At 37.3% G+C, this 19,681-nt stretch overlaps 1 protein-coding gene across 4 annotated transcripts in view; it reads left to right on the forward strand.

Annotated features, from left to right (window-relative positions):
* TLK1 (tousled like kinase 1) overlaps positions 1-19,681 on the forward strand; it is a 148,343-nt gene that overhangs the window by 57,191 nt on the left and 71,471 nt on the right. For all 4 annotated transcript variants that reach the window (XM_089916685.1, XM_022570023.3, XM_089916686.1 and 1 more), the window contains exon 3: positions 10,915-10,986. In XM_089916685.1, coding sequence (XP_089772811.1) covers positions 10,915-10,986 — 72 coding nt within the window. The remainder of the gene's footprint in view (positions 1-10,914; positions 10,987-19,681) is intronic.

The following is a 19,681-nucleotide window of genomic DNA, read 5'->3' on the forward strand; positions in this document are numbered from 1 at the left end:
AGTAGAATTACATCACTGTGATATTGACACAGGAAAGAAAAATAGACCAGCGGAACAGAATAGACTTCAGCAGCAGAGCCGTTCATATATAGTAACTTGATATATGACAAAGGTGACACAGCAGTGTGGTGTGGAAAGGGTCGTCTTTTATAATAGATGATGCTGGATCAATTGGATATCCACATGGGGAAAAAACAACAACTCGACCTTCATTTCTTGCCATGATAGAAAAATCAATTCCAAGTGACTGTAGATCTAAATGTGAAAAATAATAAAGCTTTAATAAGAACAATGACAGATTTCATAAATAGGTCACAAAAGGCTCTAGCCATAAAGGAAACCATTTGATAAATGGAACTGTGTTCAGATGATACCAATGTATGAGTGAAAGGCCAAGTCATAGAGGATTCATACCAAGGATATGTAAAGAATTCCTACAGATCAAGAAGGAAAAGACATACAATCCATGGTCAGAGTTTTAAAAGTCAACTTGTCCTACCAAGCCTATAATGAAAATTAGTAGAAGCATGCCCCATTCTTTCAACCCTACACTTATTCTTCATAGAGGCAGTCCTTCTCACCTGTAGCTTTTTATTTATTATACTATATATGTTTTGTTTTATTTATGTCTGTATTTCTAAGTAAGACTATTATAGTTCTTTGTCTTTTTTTTTTTTTTTCAGTTTTAGATATTTATTGACTTCCTGTTATAGAAGATGAGGCGTTAACTCTTAAATGATCCAACCCTCTACCCCTGTAGAAATACTCAAACTTCCCTGACCCTATCCTGATTTAGAAATATTTTAGTTTTGGGTTAGGTCATTATTTCATTGTTTATGTTATGACTAAATTTTATTCACAGCTGTGAGATTCCATGATTACGTTTCTTCTTTTTTACAACTTTTTGTTTTTCCTAGAGTTGATTTATTTCTTTAGTTTGTTAGTGTTCAGTGTAAGCATCCATATAATCTCCAGCAGAGGTGTGTAAACCTCTCATTTTCAAATATAAATTTATTTATTTTATTCTTATATTTCTGTAGACATGCCCCTGAAATCTTCCATTCTTCCATTCTTACCTAGGCTCGTTACTCTCTGTTTCTTCTGGGTGCCTGTCATCCTGGAATCCCTCTTCTTTATCATCATGGAAATTCCTTTTGTGTCTGTCCCATGTTTGAGCTCCTGTTTCTTGTATGCCATATTTTCCTCTTTCTTGGTTTATTCTTTTGCTTTGGTGGAGCAGATTCTCTAGTCACTTCCTGAGAAAAGGTAAATGGGTAGTCAGATTTTTGAGACCTTGCATATTCTCCTCTTCCCACTTGATTGTTAGTTTGGGTGTAGAATTCTAGGTTGGAAATCCTTTTTTTTTTTTTTTTTTTTTTTTTGCGGTACGCGGGCCTCTTACTGTTGTAGCCTCTCTCGTTGCGGAGCACAGGCTCTGGACGCGCAAGCTCAGCAGCCGTGGCTCACGGGCCCCGCTGCTCCGCGGCATGTGGGATCTTCCCGGACTGGGGCACGAACCTGTGTCCCCTGCATTGGCAGGCGGATTCCCAACCACTGCGCCACCAGGGAAGCCCTGGAAATCATTTTAACAGAATTTTGAAGGCATTGTTCCATTGCTTTCTAGCTTCCAGTGTTACTCCTGAGCACTCCAGTGCCATTCTCATTCCTGATCCTTTGTAGGTATTCCTGTTTAGTCTTCTTTAGAAGCTTCAAATCCTTGGCATTTCAATTTGTTTGTTATAATGTGCCTTGGTATGGATCTTCATTGAACCAGTGTGCTTGGTTCAAAAGTGTGTCCTTCCAATCCAAAAACTAATGTTTTCCAGTTCCTTTTTTTTTTTAACATCTTTATTGGAGTATAATTGCTTTACAATGTTGTGTTAGTTTCTGCTGTATAATAAAGTGAATCAGCTATATGTATACCTATATCCCCATATCCCCTCCCTCTTGCATCTCCATCCCAACCCTCTAGGTGGTCTCAGAGCACCGAGCTGATCTCCCTGTGCAATGCAGCTGCTTCCCACTAGCTATCTTTTTTACATTTGGTAGTGTATATATGTCAATGCTACTCTCTCACTTCTTGAAAAGTCTTGAATTATTTCTTTGATAATTTTAGCTGATTAATTTTCTCTTTCTTTTTTTTCTGGAACTCTCATTTGGAGCAGTACCTCTTGGACTGATTCTCTAGTTTTCTTTTTTTGAGGTTTTTTGGTCTCTTTCTGGGAAGATTTCTTCAACTTTATCTTTGAATTCATCCTTTTTTTTTTTTTCCTGTGTGTTTCAGCTATCATATTTTTAATTTCCAGGTGGTTGTTTTTTTGGGGGAGGGGGGTGGTTCTTTTTTTTTAATTACAAAAAATGTTACTTATTTATTTATTTTTTGGCTGCCCTGCACAGCATGCAGGATCTTTGTTCCCCAACCAGCAGTGGAAGTGTGGAGTCTTAGCCACTGGACCAGAAGGAAAAGTCCCCTTGGGTTGTTTTTGAAATGTTTCATTTTCGTAGTTGGCTGTCACTAGGATATTAGTAATAGTTCTATGTGAATTTTTTTCCTGTTCCCTGGATTGTCTTTTTCTTATGGGTTTTTAAAAAATATTTGTTTATATTTTTCAGACATTTGGTGATATTGGGCTTTGCATTTCTATGCTTCAGGCACTGAAACACTTATTGGAAGTATTGTTTGAGTAGGCAGGACTTATTACAGTAGGATGACTTGGCTGGGTCATTTTTCTGAGAGATTTTTGATTCTTGGTGTCTGTAAATCTTGTCTCTTCAGATGGTTTATTTTCCTAGAGAGAAATTCTGTACTCTCCAGCCTGTAGAGTTTACGTTTGGCTGCTGACTTTCCAGAATTTAGCACAGGAAGGTGCTGAGTCTCTTCATTTAGTGTGTAGACATGCACTTAATGTCTTCTCTTTCCTCAGCTGTGCCTTATGTGTCTCAATCCAGAGTTCTTCTGGCTCACCTTTTCCAGAGATGAAATCTGACCTCCAATATCTATTATGACAAGCTAGCCATCAGTCATATCCTTTTTTGTTCTCATGAATGTAGTATGTTATCTTTCTCTGGCTGCTTTCAAGATTCTTTTCTTTTTTAAAAAAATCATAAATTTTTAAATGAGGTATAGGTGAGTTACATGTAAGATTAGATTACATGTAAGATTAGATTACATGTGTATAGCATAATGATTCCATATTTGTATATGTTGCAAAGTGATTACCGCAGCCTAGTTAACATCCATACTTGGTTACAGTTTTTTTCCTTGTGATGAGTTTTAAAGTTTACTCTCTCAGCAATTTCCAAATATGCAAATACAGTATTATTAACTATCGTTGCCATGCTGTTACATCCTCAAGACTTATTTATTTTATAACTGGAAGTTTGTGCCTGTTGACCCCTTTTATCCATTTCTCCCCTCTACCCACCCCCCCAACCCCCCCTCTGCTGGCAGCCACCAGTCTCTTCTCTGTATCCGTGAGCTTGGGGTTTTTTCTGTTTGTTGTTTTTGAAGATTCCACAAATAAGTGAGATCAGAAGGTATTTGTCTTTCTTTGACTTATTTCACTTAGCATAATGTCCTCTAGGACCATCCATGTCATCGAAAATGGCAAGGTTTCCCTTTTTTAATGGCTGAATAGTATTCATATATATATATATATATATATACACACACACACACACACACACACCACATTTTCTTTATCCATTCATCAATTGATGGACACTTAGGTTGCTTCCATGTCTTGGCTATTGTAAATAATGCTGCAGTGAACATTGGGGTGCAGATATCATTTTTTCCCATTGTTTTTTTTTCTTTTTTAACATCTTTACTGGAGTATAATTGCTTTACAATGATGTGTTGGTTTCTGCTTTATAACAAAGTGAATCAGTTACACATATACATATGTTCCCATATCTCTTCCCTCTTGCATCTCCCTCCCTCCCACCCTCCCTTTCCCATCCCTCTAGGTGGTCACTCCCTGTGCTGATCTCCCTGTGCTATGCGGCTGCTTCCCATTAGCTATCTATTTTACGTTTGGTAGTGTATATATGTCCACGACACCCTCTCACTTTGTCACAGCTTACCCTTCCCCCTCCCCATATCCTCAAGTCCATTCTCTAGTAGGTCTGTGTCTTTATTCCCGTCTTGCCCCTAGGTTCTTCATGACCTTTTTTTTTTTTTCTTAGATTCCATATATATGTGTTAGCGTACGGTATCTGTTTTTCTCTTTCTGACTTACTTCACTCTGTATGACAGACTCTAGGTCCATCCACCTCACTACAAATAACTCAATTTCGTTTCTTTTTATGGCTGGGTAATATTCCATTGTATATATGTGCCACATCTTCTTTATCCATTCATCTGTTGATGGACACTTAGGTTGCTTCCATATCCTGGCTATTGTAAATAGAGCTGCAATGAACATTTTGGTACATGACTCTTTTTGAATTATGGTTTTCTCAGGGTATATGCCCAGTAGTGGGATTGCTGGGTCGTATGGTAGTTCTATTTGTAGTTTTTTAAGGAACCTCCATACTGTTCTCCATAGTGGCTGTATCAATTTACATTCCCACCAACAGTGCAAGACTGTTCTCTTTTCTCCACACCCTCTCGAGCATTTATTGTTTCTAGATTTTTTAATGATGGCCATTCTGACTGGCGTGAGATGATATCTCATTGTAATTTTGATTTGCATTTCTCTAATGATTAATGATGTTGAGCATTCTTTCATGTGTTCGTTGGCAATCTGTATATCTTCTTTGGAGAAATGTCTGTTTAGGTCTTCTGCCCATTTTTGGATTGGGTTGTTTGTTTTTTTTAATTGAGCTGCATGAGCTGCTTGTAAATTTTGGAGATTAATCCTTTCTCAGTTGCTTCATTTGCAAATATTTTCTCCCATTCTGAAGGTTGTCTTTTGGTCTTGTTTATGGTTGCGGATATCGTTTTTAGTTACTCTTTTTGTTTTCTTCAGATAAATACTTGGAAATGGAAATGCTGGATCATATGGTAGTTCCATTTTTAATTTTTTGAGGAAACTCCACACTGTTTTCTATAGTGGCTGCACCAGTTTATTGCATTGGCCAAAAGTTTCATTCATTTTTCTCCATAAGATGGTTCTAGTAGCAGTTAGTTGTCTTTAACTTCATTCCAAACAATTTTGTTAGATTATATGTGACAGCTGTCATATCAGCATGCATTTAAAAAAAAGGCTTACCAAAATTGGTGAATTTTTGTGTAGCCATTTTAGTACTGAAGATGGAAGAAAAACATTTTCGGCCTATTATGCTTTATTGTTTCAAGAAAGGTAAAAATGCAACTGAAACACAAAAAAAGATTTCTGCAGTGTATGGAGAAGGTGCTGTGACTGATCGAACATGTCAAAAATGGTTTGCGAAGTTTTGTGCTGGAGATTTCTTGCTGGATGATGCTCCATGGTTGGGTAGACCAGTTGAAGTTGATAGTGATCAAATCGAGACATTAATTGAGAACAATCAGCGTTATACCATGCAGGAGATAGCCGACATACTCAAAATATCCAAATCAAGCGTTGAAAATCATTTGCACCAGGTTGGTTATGTTAATTGCTTTGATGTTTGGGTTCCATATAAGTTAAGCGAAAAACACCTTCTTGACTGTATTTCCGCATGCAAGTCTCTACTTAAACATAATGAAAATGTTCCATTTTAAAAACAAATTGTGACGGGCAATGAAAAGTGGATACTGTGCGGTAATGTGGAACGGAAGGAAGAGATTGTGGGGCAAGTGAAATGAACCACCACCATCCACACCAAAGGCCAGTCTTTATCCAGAGAAGGTGATGTTGTGTATATGGTGGGATTGGAAGGGAGTCCTCTGTGATGAGCTCCTTCTGGAAAACCAAATGATTATTTCCAACAAGTACTGCTTCCAATTAGACCAACTAAAAGCAGCACTCAACGAAAAGCGTCCAGAATTAGTCAACAGAAAACGTATAATCTTCCATCAGGATGATGCAAGACCACATGTTTCTTTGATGACCAGGCAAAAACTGTTAGAGCTTGGCTAGGAAGTTCTGATTCATCCTCCATATTCACCAAACATTGCACCTTTGGATTTCCATTTACTTCAGTCTTTACAAAATTCTCTTAATGGAAAAAATTCCGGTTCCCTGGAAGACTGTAAAAGGCACCTGGAACAGTTCTTTGCTCAAAAAGATAAAAAATTTTGGGAAGGTGAAATTATGAAGTTGCCTGAAAAATGGCGGAAGGTAGTGGAACAAAAGGGTGAATACGTTTTTCAATAAAGTTCTTGGTGAAAATGAAAAATGTGTCTTATTTTTACTTAAAAACCGAAGGCACTTTTCGGCCAACCCAGTACATTCCCACCAGCAGTGTAGGAGGGTTCCCTTGTCTCCACATCCTTGCCAACACTTCTTATTTCTTGTCTTTTTGATAATAGCCACTCTAACATGTATGAGGTAAGGTGTTTTTTTTTAATCTTTGGTTTTCAGCAGTTTGACTATGATGTACCTAGGTATGATCATCTTTGTACTTATCCTGTTTGGGGACATCAGTGAGCTACTTCAATCTGTAAATTTATGTCTTTCACCAGTGTTTAGAATTTTCTTCCTATTGCTTTTTCAATTTTTTTTTCTTTCTCCTTTTTCTCTCCTTCTATGACTCCAAATTCATTTATGTTAGACTACTTAATAGTGTCCAACAGACAACTGCTTTTCAGTATTTTTCTATTTTTTAGTTGGAATAATTTTTTGATCTATCTTCAGTACTTTCTCCATTCTGCTGTTAAGCCCATACGGTGAATATTTTATTTTAGAAAGTGAATTTTTCAGTTTTGCTATTTGCATTTGGCTCTTTTTTATATTTTTATTTCTCTGCTGAAATTTACAATTTTTTCCTTTATTTATAAGTTTATTTTCCCTTGGTGTCTTGAACATACTTGCAGGTAGCTGCTTTAAGATCTTTGTCTGTTAATTCCAATACCTGGGTTACCTTGTGGTTGGTCTCTATTGATTGTCTTTTCTCTTGAGTATGGGTAACATTTTCTTGTTTCTTCATACGCTTAGAAATTTTCTGTTATATACTGCATACTGTGAATGATACATTATAGTGACTCTGGGGTTTAGTGTATTTTTCTGGAGAGTGTTAATATTTTGGTTATTATTTGTATTAGCAAGCAATTAACTTGGCTGAACTGAAATCTAAACTATGTCTCCCCACAGAGGATGGCAGCTGATGTCTCTAAGTCATTTTAGTCTTACCTGGACTGCTTAGAGTCTGATCCACTCTTGCATAGAACAGTGACCAGTCAGAGACATGGGTAGAGTTCTTTGTGGTTCTCTCTCTTTGTGGTTCTTTATTTTCCAGTATGTGCCTTCTTACTTTTCAGCTGCTTTGGTAGCTCCAAACTCTGCTTTTCAAGCCAGTAAGACTGCATCTTTTGATTCACATTTCAACTGCTCTGTGCAGCTCAATCTAGGGGTTTTCCCTCAGGCAAAAGCTGTAAAAACAGGAAACCCATCCAGTTCTACTTCCTCCTTCCAAATATTGTCTCCTAACCAGATTCTGCCTATTTTTGGCTGCTCACGTGCCTTCAGGTAGTTGTTATTTATATTTTTTTCCAGAATTTATTGTTGTCTGAGGGAATGTTGGTGTGATAAGAGGTATTCTGTTATTACTCATGGCAGGATTTGTTTGTTTTAAAAAGTAAAAATCTCATGTATTTATATTAATATTTCCAGTTCAATTCAGAACTATAAGGTTTTTATTTACATCTGTATCTTCTTTCTTCTATACCAAGAATTGTGGTTCTGAAGGACATAAAGCAGATGATAGAATTAGAATATCACATAATTATTTATTTACTCCTTTCTATATCTTACACACACAGCAGTCTCAACAATGTGTACTATCACAATGACCAAAGAGATTATGGAAAATAGTTAAAACATTTTTTGCTTGAGCTTTCCATGAATTTCCATAGCACAGTTTTTTAAAAAATTGTGTGAACAACTTTGCATGCATTTAGCCATTAAATTTTATACTCTCTTCCTTGTACTTCTCATTTAGTCTTTATCAACAAGTAAATAATAATATTGCTTGCCGTAAATTGTTAGGTTGAAACTATTCATTTTGGTTGTCTAAAGCTTATTCTCTAGATTCTTTCGGAAGGGCTCATGGGAGCCAGTGTTTCCCAATTTTTGGCCTTACGTTAAGTTTATCTGTGTCTTCCATGTGATAAAAATCAATTTTACCAAATATAAGACACTTAATTCAGATTTTCTTTCTTGAATATCTGAAATATGTTACTCTGTTTTCTTCTGGCATAAATAAAGTGTTGCCTTTGAAAAGTTAGATGTTGGCCTTCTGGGCTGAATTCTTAAGTGTACACAGTGCTTCGGTCAGTAGTTTCAGGTTTTGTTTTTTTCAAGAAAGTTTTCTTGAATTATAGTCTTTACTATTTATTCTCTTATGGTAGTGCTCTTTAAAGACTTCTGTTATCTGAATGTTGGATCCTTGTTACTTCATTAAGTTGTTGCTTTCTCTCATCCTTTTAATCTCTTCATTTCTTTTGGTTTTGAAACTGTTCCTCCATTTTACCTTCTCATTCTCTTAAAGCATTATCTGTTGTATGTATTTTCTCTTGTGTTCATTCAGGCTTAATCTTCATTTCTATTTTTTATTTTTTATTTTTTTTTTGCGGTACGCGGGCCTCTCCCGTTGCGGAGCACAGGCTCCAGACGCGCAGGCTCAGCGGCCATGGTTCACGGGCCCAGCCACTCCGCGGCATGTGGGATCTTTCCGGACAGGGGCACGAACCCATGTCCCCTGCATCGGCAGGCAGACTCCCAACCACTGTGCCACCAGGGAAGCCCCTAATCTTCATTTCTGAAAAAAATTTTTTCAATTTCTAATGCTTTCCTGAGTTCTGTTACCTTATTTCTGAGTTTTTTGAAATCTGATTTATGTTGTTCTTGCACGTCTTGAGTCATTTTTGTAATGACTTTTATCTCATTTTGAAGTAGTTATAATTTTCACCTATTTCGTGGGCATATGTTTCTGGTATGCTTTTATTATCAGGATGTAATTCTGTATCTTTTTTTTTTTTCCCTATAATTTCATAGGATTGGCCTACATCATTTTCTGTTGCTTACTTTTTTATGGTTTAGGATGGCATTTCTTACAGAGCCCCCTCTACTGTTGTTTTTGGGAACTCTTCAAAAGTGTGGCATTTGGGGCTTCCCTGGTGGCGCAGTGGTTGAGAGTCCACCTGCCGATGCAGGGGACACGGGTTCCTGCCCCGGTCCGGGAAGATCCCACATGCCACGGAGCAGCTGGGCCCGTGAGCCATGGCCGCTGGGCCTGCGCGTCTGGAGCCTGTGCTCCACAACGGGAGAGGCCACGACAGTGAGAGGCCCGCGTACCGCAAAAAAAAAAAAGTGTGGCATTGCTTTCTATGATGTCTAAGGCTTTGTTCTCTTCCCCACTATTCTCATTCCTTAATCTTCATTGTACCTAATGTGCTCAGTTTTGATTCCATGCTCAGTAGCTTATCCTCATTGTGACACTGTTAGTGAAGGATCAGTTTTAAGAGTTCATAGAGGCTAACTGCCCCAACTTCAGACTTCAGGAAAATGCAGAAACCCAGTTATAGCTGTTTTGGGAGTCTCTGTTCTCAGATGTGTCAGACACTCTGTTTTCTTCTGCTGCTTCTCATACCATGCAGGTTCTATGGTTGTTGGTGATTTGTTCCCACTTGCTGTTTTAGGGAGATTTATGTAGATTTCCTTGTCACCCAATTTTGTTGTAAATGTTGTATGTGGGTTTGGGGATTTAGGGATGCTCAGAAACGTTGCCACTGCCTCCATTGTCCTCGAATCTTTATAATTTATCACTTATTAATTGCTGTTTATGGTGTTCTCTTTTTCAAGTTTGATAATCTTGCCCTAATTGGATTATAATTCCTCTAGTGCTTGAATCTTAGTTCAAATGCTATTTTGTGTTGAAAATAGCCTTTACAGTGTCCAGCATAGCACTGGACATATATGCAATGTATCATATCAGTCATCAGTTTGGAAATTAGTCAGTCTAAGGGTAATTATAGGCTAACTTGCAACCTTGTAATGGTAGTATTAGCAGCTACTCTGACAAATTGAAGGGAAACGGGCACCACCTGGCCTGCTTGTACATGAAGTTCACTCATATGTCATCTTTGGCATATATGCTATAGTCTGCCTGGTCTAAACATTCCTGGAAGACATTGATCTAATGTACTGATGGTCCAAAAAAGTCGACAAAGTAATAACCATCATAGAAACATATTGGAAACAAAATGTTATCCGCCATAGTGATAGTTCATTACTGTCACCGGTCAAAAAATATTGTAAAGGAAATTTAAACACTCTTTGAGTGACACAGTTAAAATGGTCAAGTTAGTAAAAGATTTTTTTAAAAGGCTAAACCCAAACAAACAGAAACCAGAGATTGACCAGTTTGTTAATATGAAGAGGCAAAAGGGGTGTGGGTGAGATATGATGGAATTTCATAAGATTGTGATGAAAATTAAGGAACACAAATAATACTTTCAGTTAAAGGAGGCATTAGTTTTTATACATTGGGTAGTAATTTTAGGGATCTTTTTATCCTAACAACATGTCACTTCCTTTGCTTCTGAATTTGATATTCTAAAAAGTCAGCTAACACAAGTCAGTTCCTGAAACACAGCAGAACTTTATTGATTTGATAAAACTTTCCAAGTATAGTGTTAAGAAGTTGGCGTTTCTTATTTTTACTTCATTTGTCTTCCCTATTTAAAGGAATCATATTTTATTTTTAATTATAAAGACATCATTTACTTTGTAAAATGTTCCATTTAAAATTACTCCTAATTTTTACCTTTTTAAAAATTTTCAACAGGCCTCAACAAATAATGAAAGCTCTAATCACAGTTTTGGAAGCTTGGGATCTTTGAGTGACAAAGAATCAGAGGTAAGTAACTTCATTTTAAATATGGAGCTATTAATAAGTAAAAGTTGGAATCACTGTTGTTGTTTTTAATTAATTTTTTTCCTTCTTTAATACTTGTGCTAAAGGTTAATCCTTGTTAAGTTTTTTGTAGGAGCATTTTATTCTGTTTTATGAAGCAGAGCATTCAAACCGAAGACTGTATTGGACATTAGAAAGAAAATATAGTTTCTTTGGTTATGTAGGTGAACTTGTACATTAATGGTATTGACAGATATTCTTAAGTTACTAGCCGTTCATAATTCTAAGAGATGAACGTGGTTTTGCAATACGTTGTATTTTGCAGTTTTCTATTATTTCTTGTTCTACTTCCCTCTTAGTTTGGTCCTGAGTAAAGGTTTGTTTACTTTCTGAGATACAGAAACACATTTTTTTTCTCTTTTTGAAATTTCTTGTGGGATTTCATGCTGTTGGTTTTCACTTTACATATTTTAAAATATCTGAAAAATCCCCTCCTCCCCCACCCAGTTACTCTCCCCACTAAGAAAATATATGGAATTTTATAAGTAGGTATTTGGATCCATGGTATAGTTCACGTTGAGCATGATATTCTTGATGGCATTTTAAAAAATGTTTAGACAGGAGGTTCTTTGGGTAGTAGCATTCATTTGTTGATGCTGCAACTTCACTTTTTGCAGATACAGTCTGTAATATTTCCTCTTCTCAGATTATGGAGTTCTGTCACTTACTTTTCAACATTTGTGTGTGTGTGTGTGTGTGTGTGTGTGTGTGTGTGTGTGTGTGTTTTCCCTGTCAATGTTAACTTCTGCTTGATCCATTTTGGTCTTTTTTCTGCTTGGGTTAGTATAGATATATCACCATGATAATAATACCATAGGTCATTAGCACCCAGTAACTCTTAGGCATTTGGTTTTGGTATTCAGTGGAAGGGGAATATCAAAGGTGGCATCTTTTTAAGCCCTGTGTTATTGAAAGCATCTAGGAATCTCTAGGTAGACAGTTTTGTGGAGTTCTGTGCAGGCACCCTGACACTCCAAAGGAGTGTGGCATAGGGCTCTCACTCATCAGGCTTTCCCTTCCACAGAGACAACTGGCAGGCAGCTGAAAGGACTGTGCAAGTGACGGGACTTTATCTGCAGTAGGTTCCCTTGAGGTAAGCGTTAGTAGCCCCTGTAGCACCAGATTATCACAGTTTAGTTTTTATCAAATTAACACACATTAAGTCCTTAAAAATTGTAGGTTTAGATCTTGTCAAAGTACATTTTTTTCAAAAACTATATCAAGAATGTTTTCACTTTATATTTCCTGGATTTTGGAACATTTCTTGATACTTCCACGGATTTGGGTCTATATAGTAATTTCACATGCCTCCTCTTTTCGTAGGCTTTTATGTTATGAAGGGCAATAAAATAATTTTAGATATTTCTCTTTTCTGTTCACCAAATCTAGTGTTTCTGATGGATTTTTTTAATAGGAAAACATAGTAAAAGTTAGACCACATGTAATGGTTATATATTTCTGTGTTCTTTATAGGTATCTGTATTCCCAGTATGAGTTGGTAGATGCAATATTTGAATTCTTCCAAAAGAATCAGTTTGTAAGAAAATACCACTTCCCTTAAAAGAATTCTAAGGCTCACTTTTGGCTATGTTCTTAGGTTAAAAACCATTTTTTTTTAAAGACCATAATGGTATTTGCACTAAAATACAATTTGGTTCGCCATTGGATGTACTTAGCTTTATTTGTGTAGAAATTTTGATATTTGGGGACACAATAGAAAAATCTTAAAATTTTTTGGCTTTTGCTGTTTTGTGTTCTGTATCTGGAATTTCTGCAAAATAATGGTTAAGTTAAGTGGCATAATATTTTGGAAATGACTATGGATTATATGTTTTCCTTAAAATTTGAAGAAGGAAATTTGGGGGGTTGTCTGTCTTTCCATTTAAGAAGTGATTTGTCTGGAAAATGGTACCCAGGTTTTATTTCTGTACTAGATGCCTTAATGGACTCCCTTGGGGTGAAATTTCATATACATCTCGATATAGATATTCCTATAAGTCATGAATAAAGTTGTTGGCAGTAAACAGCTGCAGGATAGAAGTACTTCTTTTTTTCCCCAGTACACCTAATAGTAAAGTTTATGTAGTATTTCGTTGTCTGCTGATGTCATTTTATTCTTTTGGTAATCCATCCCCTGAACCATCACATTTTTAAAAATAACAGTTTTTGTTTTTATGGACAAATAGTGCTGAAAGGTTTATTATTATTTTTTAATAGTAGTTCTCTACCACTCACCCTTACCCCATCTTGCTCTCCATTCTCTTAGCTTTTCTTCCTGGTATTTATTTCCACATTTTAATATAAATAATATGCATATCTTTTTTGATTCATCAATTGGACATTATCTGTGACTTCCTCTTAGTATTTATGAAGATGTTAACCTACTAATAACCCCCTGCTTTCTATCCTCTTCTTAATACTGTTTTCAGACACTCAGAACCCTCTTGTTTTCATCTGTCCTTTTACTATTAAAAGTGAAAAGCATCTGATATTCACTGTTGGGTTGATTAAATCTACTTCAACTGAAAATTTTCACTGCAGTTTATATATGAATTAAACTTGCCTTTTATTTCTAAATGTAGAATTGTTAAACAGAAAGGGTTTGTTTTTTTTTTATAATGAAATCGTCTAGTAGATAGGAAGGTGTTGGTCTTGTTTTGCTTTATTTTACATTGCTGTAGGTTTATTCAACGGGCTCCAAAATTTTTCAGTAAGCATTTGTTACATATCTATTATCTTCTAGCCTCTGTGCCCAAGCACGGAGTATATAAAGATGAATAGGATACAATTCCTGCTTTCACATGAGATCAGTGTCTAGTAGGATAAACTGTTTCATAAACAGTGTGAGCTATGCTATAATAGATGTAAGCACAAGGTACTATAGGAGCAAAGAGCAAGAAACCCCTAATTCCATCTGCCTGCAGGCGAGAGGTAGGGAAGGAAGAGAAAGAGAGGTCTTCCCTCAAAGAACAGATGATAGGGACTTCCCGGGTGGTGCAGTGGTTAAGAATCCACCTGCCAATGCAGGGGACATGGGTTCAAACCCTGGTCTGGGAAGATCCCACATGCCGCAGAGTAACTAATCCCGTGCACCACAACTACTGAGCCTGCGCGCTAGAGCCCGCATGCCACAACTACTGAAGCCCACACACCCTAGAGCCTGCGTGCTGCAACTAGTGAGCCCACACACCACAGCTACTGAAACCCGCATGCCTAGAGCCCATGCTCTGCAACAAGGGAAGCCACCGCAATGAGAAGCCCGCACATTGCAACGAAGAGTAGCCCCTGCTTGCCACAACTAGAGAAAGCCTGTGCACGGCAACAAAGACCCAACACAGCCAAAATAAATAAGTTAATTAATTAATTTAAAAAAAAAAACTAATCTCTTTATCTTAAAAAAAAATAGAACAGGTGATAGTTAAGTTGTTAAGAAAGCCTATGGATTCATCCCAGAGGACAAGGGCAAAGTATGAGAAGAAAGCAGGCAGAGGCACTAAGATGTGCTTTTGCTTTTCCATGGAAGCATGGCACATAGTTTTGTTCAAGATGTAAGGCAGTGGTTCTCAATCCTAACTGCCTTTTAGCTCACCTGAGGAGCTTAAAAAAGAAAAAACCAAGCTGCCTGGGTGATTCATCTGGTTTGTAAACTTCTGGTATAGAGAAGATATGTAAGAATGGTGAAAGATAGGCAGGGGTCAGGGTTTGAATGCTCTTGTATTTCATAGTAAGGGATTTGGACTTCTTTCTAGGAGATGAAAGGAGAGGAAACAAAACAAGTAGAGATGAAGAAGGCTCCCTCAGGGGGCAATGTATAGGATAGGATGGGAGGGAGGTGATACCTAAGTTGGAAAGACCATTTAGTTAAGGAGTGCTGCTGCCTTTACAAAACTCCAAGGTTTAACAGGAAGAAAAACTTCAAGTGGGGGTTCTAATTACAGTGTTCTCAAGTTTGCTTTTTGGGCTCTGCCTTCTTTGGATTTTGTAACTATTGATGCTATCACCACTCAGGCCCATGCTTCTCAAACTTTAATACGCAAGTGAATTACCAAGGATTCTTACAGGTCTGGAGTGAGTGTTTGCATTTCTGACAAGCTCTCAGATTCCACTAGATTTTAAAAGTAGAAGCAGTAGGGCTTCCCTGGTGGTGCAGTGGTTGGGAGTCCACCTGCCAATGCGGGGGACGCGGGTTCGTGCCCCGGTCTGGGGGGATCCCGCATGCCGCGGAGCGGCTGGGCCCGTGAGCCATGGCCACTGAGCCTGCGCATCTGGAGCCTGTGCTCTGCAGCAGGAGAGGCCACAGCAGTGAGAGGCCCGCGGACCGCAAGGGAAAAAAAAAAAAAAAGTAGAAGCAGTAGGGTTTGAAGACTGAATGAGGGTAAAGAAGGAAAGGGAGGAGCCTAGGATTATTTAAAGGTAGCTAGCTTTAGGTGAATGGTAGTGGTTTTGAGTGAGATAGACAACACAGAAAGAAGATGAATAGGTTAGCATAGAAGGTAATGAATTAAATTCTGGACAGCACTGAGTTTGAATACCTATGAAATGACCAAGGCAGAGGAGCTGTCTGGAGCTCAGGAAGGAGGTCAGGCTAAAGATGAAGACTTAGTGGGTTTTGGCATACAAACAGTGCTAAGACATTATTTGCCCTTTTACAGTAATGCTAAGATATATTTGGCTTTTTTTTTTTTTTTTTTCCTGTACGCGGGCCTCTCACTGTTGTGGCCTCTCCCGTTGCAGAGCACAGGCCCCAGACACGCAGGCTCAGCGGCCATGGCTCACGGGCCCAGCCGCTCCACAGCATGTGGGATCCTCCCAGACTGGGGCACGAACCTGTGTCCCCTGCATCGGGAGGCAGACTCTCAACCACTGCTCCACCAGGGAAGCCCTGGCTTTTTAACTTTCATTTCTCCATGAGTTTACAGTGAAAATTTCCAAAGGCTGTAAGACATGTGATGATATCATTATTCTGATGATTTATGGATTGTGTATTCTGGTGTTCTAAAATTTTTTTAGTTTTAAATCCCAAAATGGTAAGTAACAGTAGTTATATCCCACATAAGAAAGGCTCTTTGGGGAACTCAACAGTTTTTAAGAGTTTGTAGACGGGTTTTGAGACCCAGAAGTTTAAAAACTGCTTTTGCAGATGAACTCATCCTGATAGTGTGTGTAATGCTAGGAAATGTGAGCAGGCGAGACGTGTGTGCTAGAGAAAGAGTAGTAGCAGGTAAGGAGGTGGATAAAAGATGAGAAAGAAGAGGAGGAGAATAATGAGTAGAATTAAATGTTATCGAAGTCAATTAAGATAATGACTAAAAAGTGACTAAGAGTTTGTCACTTAGGCTTACTTTTAGTAGACTAATGGGAGCAAGATGCCAGATATTAGTTGATTAAGGAGCACTTGGAAAGTGAGCATATATTGACTACTCTTGGAAGAATCTTGACTGTGAAGAAAAGGAGGCAGTATCCAGAGTCTAACAGACTTGACCTATTATGTGCTAGGGAAAGGATTATAGCAGACCTGTGATGGGATAAGGACAAGCAAAGTGCTGAAGAGAGAGGAGAAACTAAACTAAACTTTTTTTTTTTTTTTTTTTTTTTGGCTGCGTTGGGTCTTCGTTGCTGCGCGCGGGTTTTCTCTAGTTGCGGTGAGTGGGGACTACTTTTCTTTTAGGTGCGTGGGCCTCTCATTGCGGTGGCTTCTCTTGTTTTGGAGCACAGACTCTAGGTGCACGGGCTTCAGTAGTTGTGGCTCGCGGGCTCTAGAGCACAGGCTCAGTAGTTGTGGCACACGGGCTTAGTTGCTCCGCGACATGTGGGATCTTCCCCGACCAGGGATCGAACCCGTGTCCCCTGCATTGGCAGGTGGATTCTTAACCACTGTGCCACCAGAGAAGTCCCTACTGTTTATTTTTGATCCAAGTGCCTTTGGGGATTTTTGAGCTATTTAAGATTAAGGATTTTAATTTATAGATATACAGAAGCTGGGACAGTTGTTGCATCTAGACATTTAAACTTAGATGCACTTTCAGAATTGTAATGATTGTAATGAAAGAGGAATATAATATGGATACAGTGCCTTGATTGTCTTAATTTACCTGTAACGTTGATTAATGAAGCCCATTTTATGAAAGAAGATCTAATTAACTTTCTCATTTGAATTTAGTTTCTAGAAGTAGTCTTGGTATTTAAATCAGATTTTTCCCCTCCTTATTTGAATTGAAGTTATGGAGTTAATTAATGCTTTGTTTTGTTCTTTTTAAAAAATAATTTTTAAAGGCCACATTATGTGTGAGTTCTTATTTTCATATTTTGGAGGAAGTAGAAATTAAGAATACTAGGGAATTAGAACTAAAACTACCTTAGACCTAGCTTGGGGGGGGGCATTATTTTCATTTTTAGAACAAGTCATGTTATTTATATAGTTCTTCAATAGTTTTTTAATTTAAAAAATCTTTTTTGATATTTAAAATTATATATAGACATATATAATTGATTAAATGGGATGGCTCTGATGTTAGTGAATTGGCTGGATTAAGAAATGAGCATTTCCAGTTTTCACCTAGTTTTTATATACATCCCCATCTCTACTTTTTTATATTTCCTTTTTACCTTCTAAATAGTGTTTAGCTGAAATGTTTCCTCAAGAAACAGTTAGTTACCTTAGATTGATTGGAAGTTATGATTTTATTTGAAAATAGAGATAATACCAGCCTAAAATTTCAGATGGATTTTTTAAAATTCATTTAAGTTATATATATATATATATATGTAAAATATATATATGTAAAAAAATATATATTTTTTATATATATGTATATATGTCTTATAACCTGGACAAATCTTGTCTTTAATGTCTTAGTCTGAGCACCCAATAAGAAAGAAAACTTGCAAAATGAATTTAGTGATGTATAGTTAAGTGTGGCTGAAAGTTAACATTTTTATGCCTATTTCCCCCTAAATGAATTACCTTGTTTTTTACTTTATTGTTTAAATCTGTTCAGCTTCTAAAGATTGTTAGATACCTAGTTTAATGCCCTCATCAATTTTAAGGAATATTCTTTGTGTCCTGTAACCTACATTATTTTCTGAAATGTTTTAGCCTGGTAAATGCCCTTTGTGGTGTTCTGTTTGATTGGTTCCTCTGTCTTCTCCTTTACTTATCTTCATTTTGGCAGTATTTTCTCACTGATTTCTTCTTACTGTATTATTAGGTGAGGTTAGTAAGATTTTGTAACAGCAATAAAGACATTTTCTCAGTAAGGAAATAAGTTTGTTTTTTTCTCTCTCTGTTAAGACTAATAATCAAACCTAGAAATTATAGTTCCTGTGAAATACCTGGAATTACTTTGTAAATTTTCATTTTATTTAAAAAGAGAAAACTATTTAATTCTGCCACTAAACATTAAAGGACACACTCTTTTTTTGTTGTTGTTGTTGTTGATGGAACCTGAGCCCCCTGCAGTGAAGGGCAGAGGAAGTCCCTAAAGGTCGAGCTCTTACAGGAAGTGTATTCAGCTAGAGTTATGGAGTGTCTAACTCTAAAATGTGTTATGTGACAGAGTCCACAGCAAAGGAAGTAGGTCTATCCTGGTTGAATATATACATCCTTAGTCTCCTGGAAGGAAAAATACTGTAAATCAAATGGCCTGATACTGGCTGACTCTGTGCCCCTGTTTCCATAAAGGTGGAGGACTATGTGTGTCAGAATCACCTTTTCAAAATCAAAGCACTTAGCTCCCTTCTTGGAAACTCTGATAATACTCTGTCTAGATAATTTTTGATTTCTCATAGATCAATAAATCTTGAAATATTGATTCTGTAGGCCATTTAATAAGAAAGGAGACAAACAGCTGTTAAATGTTTCCCTTTTTAAAAGTACATTTAGTGTGGGTGGGTGGTTATTAGAGCAAGAAAGTTCTAAGCTGACTGTTGTAAACAAGATTCGAAGAGGAACATGCCATGTCATTTTAAGAATGAAGTGGACCCTGGTATAGCACTTAATAGTAGTAGATGCTCAGTAAATATTTGTTGAATAAATAAATTTAATAATGTACTTTAGTTGTAGTATAAGGCAGTTTTTGTGTCAGCTACATGTGATTCTTATGTATTCATCAAAGCAAGCTTTCTCAACCTTAACATTATTGACATCTGGGGCCAGATAATTCTCGGGGTGGGGAGGGAGTTGTCATGTGTAATGTAGGATGGTTAGCAGCATCTCTACATGATGCATTAGATATCTGTAGCCCATCTCCCCACCCCTAAGTTGTGGCAACCAAAAATGTCTCCAGATATTGCCGTATATCCTCGGGGGGTAGAGGCAGATCTCCTCTAGTTGGGAACCACCCCATTAATGAAGGAGGGAAAATAAAGTTGTAGCATGTTACCTGTGGAGCTAGATTACAGCTCTATAAGTTTCACATCTCTGGCTATGAAAACAGAAGCCCAGAGAGGTTAATTTGCCCACAGATAGTAAGTTAATAGTCAAAGTTCTAATTTTAAAGTGTCTGTCTTATTTCAAAGTGATGTTCTCAACTATTGTTCTATACTCTTTCTGTATAACTAGTGTAGTATTTAACTTATTAGTTAGATAAATGACCCTAGTTAGTCTTTTGAAAAAAGTGGTATTCTTTTTTGGAAATAT

This window comes from Delphinapterus leucas, chromosome 8, assembly GCF_059928025.1.
Source record: "Delphinapterus leucas isolate spDelLeu-1000000601 "Yukka" chromosome 8, BTC_Dleu_Yukka2, whole genome shotgun sequence".
Lineage (NCBI taxonomy): Eukaryota > Metazoa > Chordata > Mammalia > Artiodactyla > Monodontidae > Delphinapterus > Delphinapterus leucas.